The 12579-nt window shown below is 38.2% G+C and overlaps 1 protein-coding gene across 1 annotated transcript; it reads left to right on the forward strand.

Moving 5' to 3' along the window:
• Window positions 1-2859: 2859 nt before the first annotated feature.
• On the forward strand, window positions 2860-11327 carry tmem82 (transmembrane protein 82). Its single transcript, XM_015016612.1, has 6 exons — window positions 2860-3446; window positions 4094-4163; window positions 4266-4464; window positions 5646-5892; window positions 10554-10721; window positions 10976-11327. The coding sequence occupies exons 1-6, from the start codon at window positions 3353-3355 to the stop codon at window positions 11236-11238; spliced, it is 1041 nt and encodes a 346-aa protein (XP_014872098.1). The 5' UTR covers window positions 2860-3352; the 3' UTR covers window positions 11239-11327.
• Window positions 11328-12579: the final 1252 nt, after the last annotated feature.

Genomic DNA, 12579 nt, shown 5'->3' on the forward strand with positions numbered 1-12579 from the left:
AACATTAGGCTCAATAAATACAATTCTCTCGTCAAAACACTCACATTGTTCCCTCATCAACCAAGCGCTAACTAATTAATTGTTTAGACCTTAGTTGGACTTTTCCTTAGTTATCTCCCTTTAACTGTGACTCTCTTATTCTCTGCACTATGTCCAAGACAGTTCATTGTCAGTTATTGTTAGAAGTTTGTGTAGGTCACTTAGCAACCTGGTCCCTTTAAAAACCTATTCAAATTAAAAGCATCGGTCGAAAGGTAACAAATAACTCTTGGTTAAATGAGAGGAAACAACAACATAAAAAAATAAATATACATATATGTATGTATTAATAAAGTCATCTACACTCCGTGAAAAAGTGTATGATCAGTGATCACAGATCACGGCCGGTCAAAATGCATCAACATGACGAATCTAATATGACGTAAAAACATTGCCATACTTGACGGAGTTTGGCTTTATCGAGGCTCACTGCAGTAAAAAAGACATACGGAGCGATCAGATAGCAGGTAAAGCAGCGCACAGCTACAAACACTCACCAGGATTAGCATCAAGGTCAGAAAGCTAAACAAATAACCCGCAAAAAAAAAGTTTTCGAGCTGCGATGTAAGACGCTCGGTTCTGCTCTCGCTGTTAAACCGCTGCTACGCTACAGGTAGTAATATTTCACAGACGGAGCTTCGTTGTTCTATCAGATAGAACAGCGAAACATAATTATAGCATACATGCAGGATCATAGACATATATAATTCCTTATATTATGTCTATGTGCAGGATAGCATACATGCAGTTAGTACGCATGCCCGTGCATGCGTATTAAGAAGTCCGACTGTCAGTGTAGTTGTCAGTTCAGCATAAGCAACAAGTTATGATGAAAATAAGTCATTAAATTGTCTATAATATGATAACTAGATAAATATACATGCGTTGTCGTGGTTTCAAAGTGTATTTAAAGCAGGTCTGGCTGCCGCTGCAGTCAACCGGTAGTGTTTATGATAAAAAAATAATAATAATTATGTGATCGGTATCGGTGATGGGCCGTGATCGACCCTCATATGGGTGATCGGAATTGGAATCGGCAGGAAAAAACCTGATCGGCACATCTCTATTTAAAATGTCTTCCACATGCTTGTTATTTTTTGTTTTGGTTTGTTTTTTGTTTTTGTAAAAGTACTGTTTGGTTCTGTCTCACTGTTTAATGAACAGTTTTTAACTCTGTTGTTCATTAAAAAATTACACCATGAATTTATCATGATTTTCATGTCAAAACCAGAACTTGGATTAATTGGCTTCAAGAAGTGCCTATGTATTCATGTGTTGCCAAATCATGATGTGTTGAAATTCCATTGTTCTGAAATAATTTGCAATAAAAAAGCATCTTGTTCTTTATTTATGGCAAAGTTCTTGGACAGATCGATCATCAAGTCATTAGATGAGATCAAACCCTATGAACAATGATCATAGTGGAAATAATCTTTAATTTTACCAAAACAAATAATTCATGTTCCTGCATAATATAAGTCTGTTGCTATCAAACTGAGTGGCTTCTTCATTCTTTTAGGTGCATATGGTTGATCTTTGATGATCTCAGGAAACATTTACCTTTAAAATGATAGCAGCACAAACGTTTGACACCAATTTTGTGTAATTTGAAGAAGGTGACGGGGTCCAACTTCTCTGAAGTTATTCTATTCTATTCCAGCAACAAATATTTTCCCTAATGTTTATTATGATTCACTGTAATGTCTCTATACCTCATCCTCATAGTTTTTCTTCTCTATTCCTTGGTTTACAGACTCTCAAATCACTGCACATCATTTTATATACCTGCTTAATCCTGTTTAAGGTTGAAGGGAGACTGGAGTCTGTTCCAGAAATCCCAGATTAACAAGTTCAACCATCACAGGTCCAGAAATGGACAAGCATGGAGAAAAAAACCTTCAAAAAAGCCACATGTACATATCTTATATTGCCATGAATGCCATCAGGGGTGTCAAACGTACGGCCCGCGGGCCGGAACCGGCCCGCCGAACGATTTAGTCCGGCCCCGGGGCTAAATGCATTATCATTATTCATGAAAAAACATATACTTCGTTTAATTGAAAATCTGCAGTTCCTATACTGTCCACGAGGGGCGGTGTGTTTTATTCAGAGCACACAACATGATGCAACACTGCAGAGGAACTAACAGCAGATGGCAGCACTGAGCTTCAGGTTCTGTAAACAAGTTCGATTCTATGCTTTACCAGCTTTTTATTTTGGCCCTGGTAACCTCATATTTCTCGTGCATGCTAACATACATACATGTTATGTATGCAAGTTTTTCTATATGCATTTTATGCATCAACAAATGTACTTAATCAAATGTCTGTTTAAAACAGCTGACACTTCAGATTTCAAATGTGTGAAGCCAGATAATTTGTTCAAATTGCTTCCCAGATGTTGAAAATTTATTTTAAATCTTTTCTTAATTTTTGTCTGTTGTATTTTGTGATGCAGGACAATGTTTTTAAGTTCCAAAAACTGTGAATAAATGTTTTGAAACATTGTACAATCACTGAGATCAGTTCTTATGCATAATGCACTTAAATAAATGCTTAACTAAGTAAAAGTATTGTTGAAATTGCAGATACCTTTCTTAAAAACTGAGATTATTCATAATATATTTTGTAAAAGTGAAATTCGCTTAATATAAAAATCAACAACAAGTCCACTTTTATTGGTTCTATTTAATCTTGCAATGAGTTTTCTTGTGTGGCCCCCTGCAGATCAGATTAAGCTGTATGCGGCCCCTAAACCAAAATGAGTTTGACACCCCTGCCATAGTACCAATGTCTGCAGGTTAAATGACTCATTTATAGTTTCCAGTTTTTGTTTTTCAGGATTATGCTTTTTTTCCCCTAATGTCTTAAAGTACTTTTTAAATTTAGGATGTGCAAAGTATGGATAGATGAGGGCTTTTTTTTTTTTTTTACAGGATGTTAGACAGATTCTGTTGCCATTGCCATTCAAATTTTGTGCATTTACATAAGCTTAATATGTGAATAGAAGTTGATTGTATGACTTATTTGAAAAATGAATGAGAAGTAAATATCTATCTTGTGGACTGGTGCAATAACCTCTATTATCTTGTTCTGACTCAAACAGCGCCAGCGGTCCTCTGACGACCTTTGGTACGAGACACAGAGCAGGGTTTGGGTTGAGCAAAGCTCAACGCCGAGGCAACAGGAAATAAAGAGCAGCAACTCCAACACGTTTTTTAAAAATCCGATCTGAGAAGCATAATACATGACTCAAAAGTGTGAAATTATTTATTAAGCGTATCCTCCATGTATTTCTGTAAGCTTTTTAAAAAATGTTTTCCTTTCTCACCTCATTTTTGCCGACTTCCTACCTTCTACCAGGATGGCTGATACTGGACATAAACCCTCTGATTGGTTTACTTCAAGGTAAGCTCCTCATTCATTGATTTATTCATTTTTTTTATTTTGGAATAAAAGAATATTTGACAGGCCAGGTTGGAGCAGCAGATTGCCCATACTTTTGTCATCAACAGGGACTCGAGAAACAAGCAGGGTGCAAAATTATTTGAATTATGTGTTAAATGTCATAAATATGTGTAGTTTGGGAAGAGTATTATAGACTGACTGTTTCTGTCAGTGACAGACAAAAATATGTCCAAACTAAAAGCCATGCTGTTATGATATGGCAAGGCAGTTTACCATAAAATGATCAGCTGATTATCAAAGTAAAAAAAAAAAAATCAATAAACAAACATTTAGCTTTCAATATATCCAGAATGTTCATTTATCTGGGAAGAATTGAATTCTGGATATCTCTATCAAATATCCGTTAAGGCCATTAACGTTAAATTGGACAGCTAAACTTTTTGAGAATGATTGAAATAACAGCCTCGTTTTCTTTTCAAACGCGCACATTGAGATGATTTTAAATCTTTATATAGTAATTTTATATATCTTTAAGTTCAGCGGCTTTTCCCACTTTCTACTTTTGTTTTTGTTCACGCATTATTAAAATATCTCTCAATCTGCTTACCAACATTTGTGATTTAAAGAAATTGTTGGGTGACTTGCAGGGCTGGTGGGAGCATGTGGGATTTCTGTGCTCTGCTCCCTCTTCAGAGTACATCTATTGATAGAGGAGAGGTAAGGAAATTGTCTGACACGTATGCAAGAGTTTTTCAGTCCTACGTTGATATTTCTACAGATTATCTCTGTCCTTTATTTGATCGATCCTCTCATTTGCAGCTGGAAAGAAAAACTGAATGAAGGCACGTCAAGTGGGAGGTCAAGCAGTAACCCAATGAGAGCTAAACATGGACTTTTTGGAATGCTCCAGTTTCTCTTTGTGACTGGGATACTGGCCGTTGTGGGGTCCCGCGTGGCGTCACTGGTGGTACTGGAATTCTGCCTGCGAGCCGTCTCTGGACTACTCACAGCTGGACCGGTAAGGTATCGGCAGTAAAGTGACAGAACCAAGTGACGCCTGTCAAACCTGGATTGTGTTTGGTCCACAAAGATGCAGCACTGTCAGCTTTGCTTGGGACGGTGTTTTGGGATCCGTCATGTCAGTTTTTCCAGCTCTGATCTTTGCTTCATGTTATACACGCTTCTTTGCATGATTTTGTAAATTATGATAATTTAATGAAAGTTGGCATTTTTAATGAACTTTCAATGCAACTTTTAGAGCAACTTTGCATTAAAAGTGTCATTATTTACCAAACGACACTTCATGACAACTGTCATAAACATTCATAAAGACTTCTTTATGTTCATGACAGATGTTATGTCATGTTTATGACAGTGTCATGTCAGTCTTATGCACACCCCTTCAAATAAAGTGTTAACAGATTTTCTTTGGATGATAGTTTGAACTTTTGTAAAAGTCAGAGCAAACTACTTTGTGTTGGTGTATCACTTAAAATATACTCTTACGTAAAGCAATGATTGCATTTCAGAAAATATGTAGTGCACACTAGAGCTCAAAGACAGTGACCACATTTTTGTATATCTTTAATATCATATGTATATTTATAAGATGGAATGAAACATTTTAAGTAGAAGTAAAATTGTAGCAATGTATAAGTCGCCTAATTGTTTAACTTGATATCTTTTAACTTAATAGTTGCACCAATATAGGGTTTTGCATTTAACATATCATTTATCGTTTATCATAAATTTCTTATCATAAGAAGTCTGCTTTATTCTTGTCACTATAAATTTCAGTTAATGATGTTTAAACACCCCCAAAACTGTCCGTATTGTCAATGAAAGCATCAGTAGATATGAATAACACGTCTTTATGTGACTCGTGTCCTAAGGAAGAGCGTTATGAGTGGATACGATTTTGTGTTTGTGGGGCTCTGATTGCTCTGCCATGCAGACACAGTCATACACTGACCTAGAAAATAGGTAATAAATAGCTATTATTGTGACTTTATTGTTCGTTATCAGAATTGTACCACAAAATTTTGTGATACAACTTTAAGTTCTCATAGCCCAACAAATACAAATGTACCAGTGATGTCTTTAACTTAGTTTATTTCAATGTTTCATAATTTCACACCTATTCATCACTTCTTATCGTGTGGTGTAGTTGATCCATCACATCTTCTCTTCCCCTCCCAGGAAACCAGGAAGTTTCTGCAGCAGCTGTTAGTGCAAAGCCAGTTCTCCTTGGGCTGTGCCATCAGCTGCAGTTTGCACTTTCTCCACGAGGGGGCATCCCAGCGCTGGCTGTGCCTTCTCCTGGCAGCAGCTCTCAGTTGGTATCTGGCAAAAAAGGCAGCAGCCCTTCTGCATCATGTCATTGCTCTGTATAAGCTGCACAGCTCCCAGCGCTACTGCGGCATTTGCATCAGCCTGCTCACGTCAGGCTNAATAAAGCAAAGTAATCAGGTGGAAAATCTTTCCATGATTTTTTTATGTTAATCCAAAGAGTTATTTTTTTCAGTGCTCCATCAGCTTGTTGTACAGCTGTGTGACGCTGTTCCCCTGGCTCCTCTCCCGCATCAGCACCACGACATGGAAGTTACAGGAGTATCTGCAGGAGGCCACATGCTTCTGGTCAGTCTCACATGTCCTTATTCCAATAAAACAATAAAAATCCTCGTGAAGCATTAAATACAGATACTCTGTGGCTATTTCATACCACCCGTCTACATTCAAGACCCTGCGGACGGTCTGGTACAGGCTGGTAGCTGTCAGCTTGTGGCTGCCGCAGGTGGGCTGGACACAGACAAGTGGAATGGCCCACATCTTTAGGGGCATCCAGAGAAACAAAGGGCGGGTGAAGAAGACATCTGGAGAGGCCGAAGGCTGAGTGAACACAGTTGGGGACTGAGGAAGATGCCACCAGAACTGAGGATGGGGCCTCAGCTCTGTCTTCCCTGTTTTTGTGTTTGGGCAGAAAACAGCTTTCCTGATCCAGTCCTGCTGGAAGGATGGGAGGTGCGCCTTCCAGGTGTAACCCAGGGTAAAAAACTGCCCTTAATCCTGCCTTTTCTGCTCCATTAGTTAGAGTGACAGTCACACAGTGCATTCAGCCAATCAACGCACCTGAGGTAGTTATTTAGGCCTGCTCCGGCTTTCCCAGTCAGGTGTGAAGCGGGGAGCTGGAGACAACGGAGCTACAAATCTGAACATCCAGTGAGCTTGGAGCCATGAAGCTGTCATGCACTGAACTATGAATTTAATTGGCCAGGTGACCCTCTTGATTAGGGTTAAAGGATGGCGAGCTTCTGAGAGCTGGCTGGGGCCAGGAGAACCTGAAATTCACTCCATACTGGTCTGGTAGGAGCCTTGTGGTCTGTATCATTTCCCCCTCCATCTCACCATGCAGACACACAATCCACTATTCATCTCTTCATCTGAAACGACTTGCGCTTGGACATTGTCATCTCAAATATCTGGACAATTCAACTATGGACATTTCAAATGTGTGTCGGCACAAATGTATGGAAGATCTACTGCAGCACTGTGTATATTAATTTGTACACACACATTCCCCATCAACTCTTAGAATTAGCAGAAGTTTCCATTTCCGGTGATTTCTCAGTGAAGGATTTAGGCTACTTAGATTAGTAGGGAAGAATTAGAAGCTAGTGTGTGAGATTTATGTTATGTTTATGTTATTTTGTTTGTTATGTTTATTTTGTTTATGTTATTTGTTATGTTTAAGATAACAGATTTAAGTCAGTCTAGAGTAGTCGTTTTGTGATAAGAAGGTTGTAGGTTCGATTCCAGTTTCCTCCTGCCACATGTTGATGTATAAATGTGTGTGTGTTTGTGAGTGCAAATAGGTGAATGTGAATCTAGTTAAAAGCGCTTTCAGTGGTCAATATTATTAGAAAATTGCTATACAAGTTCAGTCCATTTACATTTTTTGAAGTAAACTAAATGAGTTGAGTAATACTGACTTAAATCTGTTATTTTAAACATACTTAATAAATTTGTTTAAAAAATTAATAAATTGAGTTGGATGATTATAATTACTAAATTGGGTAAAGTCCTTGTTATCCATAGAAGCAATTCAATTAAGTTGGTTCAACTATTTTTTTTTTTGAGTGATAGTATTTTACGAACTATTCCTTAAAAAGGAATTTCTGTTTCTGAAAAATAGAAATTGGCTTCAATTTCATAAACCTTTGTTGTTATCGCTGCTTGTAAAATACCTAGCAGGGTATATTTAACAGCAAATATTAATCCATCCACACACGTACCCCACCAACTCTTAGAATTAGTAGAAGTTTCCATTTCCGGTGATTTCTCAGCGAAAGATTTAGGCTGCTTAGATTCATGCGTCAAAGTTTTAGCTGAAGTTGGATTTCTAGTAGAAGTCCTTACATGCCTACGTTTGCTTTTTTAAGTTTGTGTTTGAGAAGATGTTTTAGATGGAGTCTGAAGCTGCTTTAGTTTATAAGTGTCACATTCAGTCCGAGCCGATTTTTCCATTGATTCCGAAATGAAATGCTCAGTCTGTGTAGATTTGTTGGCAAAAATTTTTGGCTGCTTACGACGACTGCTCAAATTTTCCGTTTGAGTTGATTTTTCAGCTGTAAAGATTTTAGGTTGCTGTTGGGTTTCAACTGCAAAGTTTGGTGTTATCAGCAGCTCTGTATGTTCACCCACAGCATCAAATTTCTCCTGGAAATTTCTCTTCCAGGGCCCCCCCCCCCTTCCATTAAAATATGAGTCTATTCTTTGTTCCTATGAATGTTTTGTTTTATTAAAAAGCACTGTTTCATTCTCCATGTTTAGCAGAATATTCACATGTATGTTGGTAGCTATTCGGACTGAGAGTGACACAAGTTTGGACAGTGATCGGTTTCGAACAGGCGCTTAGGGCAGCCTCGGGTCGGAAGGGTCCTAAGTTTCGAAGAAGAAGAAAAGATGGCGAATAGTGTAACGCCGTAGTGTAACGCACGGATCGATGAATGTGTTTTGAATGTTCAGAAAAAGGGAAGTAAAGGAAATTTACAACCACCACATTTCTCGACACCACTTTTGTTGGAGTGTGCAACATTTTGTCTCCCTATTTGAATCTCTGAGACTCTGTGACTTAAGACATTTCACCTATCATGCGATTTTTTTTGTTTTATTTGAGCATTTAGTTTTCTGTTTTCCTCCTCCAAGTACAAAATCTTTTTCTCAGAACTCTCTTGTGCGTTTCTTTAAGTCGTACATTAATCTATCAATGCTGTTGCCTTCGACTTCAGTCTAGCGACTTTGACCTTCAGTACACAATTTTCTTCGATCAGAGAGCATTGGATCTTTCTTCTTTCTTCTTCGGATTCCATAATATGATCATTCAGTGTTGTTAGTATTGATATTTTGTGTTTCGATTTAGCAGTTTCATCTGAAAGCTGTTTTATTTCACTCCGGAGTTCCTTTTCTCTGTCTTCTGCCTCAAGTTCCAGATTATGCAAAGCTTCTCTCAGCTTTTCGATCTTCTAAGAAGCAGTAACTCATCCATTTTACCCACCTACTTAATAAAAATCTTTCTTTCTTTGCTCTGTCCTGGCAAATGAATCCAGTGTGAATGTTGGTGACGTAGTCACATTCTACGTCACCAACATTTAATGCATCATAATCACAACCGGTTCTGACGATCTGCGCTGCCACATCAGTTTTTCCAAACTTTGTGCGTCAAGATAGCTGTCTGTTGTGTTCAAAGTGTGTGTTCTATTATCGGGCTGAGCATGCGTAGTGCCACGATGTAGGATCGTCCGAAGAACCAGCACCAGAGAGGAAGAGAGTCAAGACACCCTGTAGCGTCCCGGTTGAAACTATGGTCTCGCAAACTGATGGGTAGCGTTTCTTTATTCAACGGCCTTTGTAGATGAACACACCGTAAGAGCTATAAAACATACAAATAAAATACCATTAGTAACTCTTAGTGGTTCTAACCTTTTACACCTTAACCTATAAACCGTATTTTATGTAATATCATTAAATTTACCTTACATGTATTTAATTATAACATTTCTATATTACAAATGAACTAAAACGTGTTTCAACTGTTTGACAGTTAATCAAATAATAACACTATTTCATGTTGAAACATAAACATTACGCTCAATAAATACAATACTCTTCAGAGTGCATCTATTGATAGAGGAGAGGTAAGGAAATTGTCTGACACGTATGCAAGAGTTTTTCAGTCCTACGTTGATATTTCTACAGATTATCTCTGTCCTTTATTTGATCGATCCTGTCATTTGCAGCTGGAAAGAAAAACCGAATGAAGGCACGTCAAGTGGGAGGTCAAGCAGTAACCCAATGAGAGCTAAACAATAATATAGAGTTTTGCATTTAACATATCATTTATCGTTTATCATAAATTTCTTATCATAAGAAGTTTGCTTTATTCTTGTCACTATAAATTTCAGTTAATGATGTTTAAACACCCCCCAAAACTGTCCGTATTGTCAATGAAAGCATCAGTAGATATGAATAACACGTCTTTATGTGACTCGTGTCCTAAGGAAGAGCGTTATGAGTGGATACGATTTGTGTTTGTGGGGCTCTGATTGCTCTGCCATGCAGACACAGTCATACACTGACCTAGAAAATAGGTAATGAATAGCTATTATTGTGACTTTTATTGTTATCAGAATTGTACCACAAAATTTTGTGATACATCTTTAAGTTCTCATAGCCCAACAAATACAAATATACCAGTGATGTCTTTAATTTAGTTTATTTCAATGTTTCATAATTTCACACCTATTCATCACTTCTTATCGTGTGGTGTAGTTGATCCATCACATCTTCTCTTCCCCTCCCAGGAAACCAGGAAGTTTCTGCAGCAGCTGTTAGTGCAAAGCCAGTTCTCCTTGGGCTGTGCCATCAGCTGCAGTTTGCACTTTCTCCACGAGGGGGCATCCCAGCGCTGGCTGTGCCTTCTCCTGGCAGCAGCTCTCAGTTGGTATCTGGCAAAAAAGGCAGCAGCCCTTCTGCATCATGTCATTGCTCTGTATAAGCTGCACAGCTCCCAGCGCTACTGCGGCATTTGCATCAGCCTGCTCACGTCAGGCTGCCATCTGCAGCCCATGCTTTGCAGGACTATGATTATTGCCTTTTCTGTGGCCGTGCTGGCAGCCGTATCGATCATCAACCAACAGTTTCTCTCTGCAACCGAGGCCTTGAGGTTCTGGACACCGCTGACTATCTGCTACACATTATTGGTGGTGTACATGCAGGGTGAGGATCCTGTCAAACGAGTCGAGCTCTCCGTTAGAGGGTATCCGATGAAGCCACTGCTTTGTCCATGTTTAAGATGATGCAAACATGTCTTTTGTGTAGAAATACACTCCCGGACTTAAACTTATTAGAATTTAAGTCCTAATAAGAGTCGTCATTTATTCATTAGTAATGAAAACAATTTGATGTTTTGGCAGCTGAGTACACCCACCCATTCCTGTTCATTTCCCATTTTAAAACTCTTAACCCGACAGAAGAACAGCATCGTCTGCCGAGCAGCCAAGCTGTCCTCAACGCAGTTGTCGTGCGTCTCGGGGGTTTGATGGTCTTGATGCTGACCGTGGGACGCTGGGCCGATGTGTTCCACATCCTCATATGTTTCCTCGGTGAGGCCAGCTGTCTCATCCCAAACATGGATCTGCTGGATGCAGCATCCTCGCAGGTCAGTCGGTTTCTCTGGAGACAACTAAACTGGGGCAGAATACCAATGTGTTTATCAAACTGCATCCCAGGGTGAAAAAGAACTTCTCAAACTTTTCTCCCAGGAGGGGTTTAGGAGCCCCTACGACAGATTTAGGTCAGAGAAGTCTCTAACTTGTGGGGGGGGGGAAACAAGCCCACTTCTCTTTTCACAGATATCATCTGGCTGTAATAACTAGGCTTTTAAAACATTACATGATATTAACAGAACACATGAAAAATTAACTATTTAATGCGCTGATTTAGTAAAATAAGTGAAATCTCTTCAGACTATAAAAAGTAGGACAAATGAATTTCAGTAACTAGTTAAGTTCAAATATAAATTGTGTTTTAAATATTGATATTAAAATGTCTAGAATATTGAATTTAGAGCTTCAAGAGAAAGGCCAATTTAAACACTCAAGCCATGACATTATGATCAGCTGCAAATGCTTTGACCAGTAAAGGTGTGGTAATTAGCGTTTTTATGTGTAGAGTTGTGTTTTAAATAAAAACCCTTTTGTCATGAAACGGTGGTGTTTATTCTCCCATTTATCTGAATCTTATACTGGTCAATACCTCGTTAGTATTCTAGGAGATTGCCGCTGTCATATATTTATTTTATTTTAATGCAATCAACTTTTCACAGGATTTCAAAGTAAAATAATCTTTGTGGTGATAGTGTCACATTTTTTCTGAATAAAACATTGTGCTGTAAAATCTTAGTGCTGTGTGTGCTGTTACCTGTCAATAGTCATAATGTTATGGCTTAATGGTAAATACGCTGTCTTATCTGAGCCGCTATTTATCTTAACAAATATGGTCTGTAGCCTATATATTCTACGATGTGTTAGTCTCTTTTCCTTCTACATTTATAACGCTGATAATTATCCCTGTCGCGTCTAAAAATGCATTGATAAAATACATAGTGAAGGTTTCATTATTGCTCAATAATTACCGGGCGTTGTGGGAGAAAGTAAGAAAAGAACAAAGTTTATTTGCGTGACGTCGCAGAAGCCATTCAAACTGACCAACAGCGATGACATGTCAGTCAAAATAGAAAATAGTAAGTTATGGTAAGTGAATGCAAAATTTACATTTCAAATGATGATTCTGTGTATTAAGAGGAAGATATTTCCAAACAAATATGAAAATATAACTTCCCTCTTGTTAAATCGACAATTACATTTGATTCATTTTATCTGACACACCTTTATCACTGTTGGTTTAAAGGGCAATTATATTTTAAAACAGGGCCAGATTGGGTTGGATACCCTTCTACCCTTGTTATTGAAATCCTCCTTTGAGAAAAATGCTTTTTGCGTTTAATCGGGTTATATCTGTGTGTGATATTGAAATTAGTGTAATCATTTGAAAGGATAAATTCTACAAAGCACCA

Source organism: Poecilia latipinna, unplaced genomic scaffold (assembly GCF_001443285.1).
Source record: "Poecilia latipinna isolate Pla-1442-1.1 unplaced genomic scaffold, P_latipinna-1.0 Scaffold2040, whole genome shotgun sequence".
Classification (NCBI taxonomy): domain Eukaryota; kingdom Metazoa; phylum Chordata; class Actinopteri; order Cyprinodontiformes; family Poeciliidae; genus Poecilia; species Poecilia latipinna.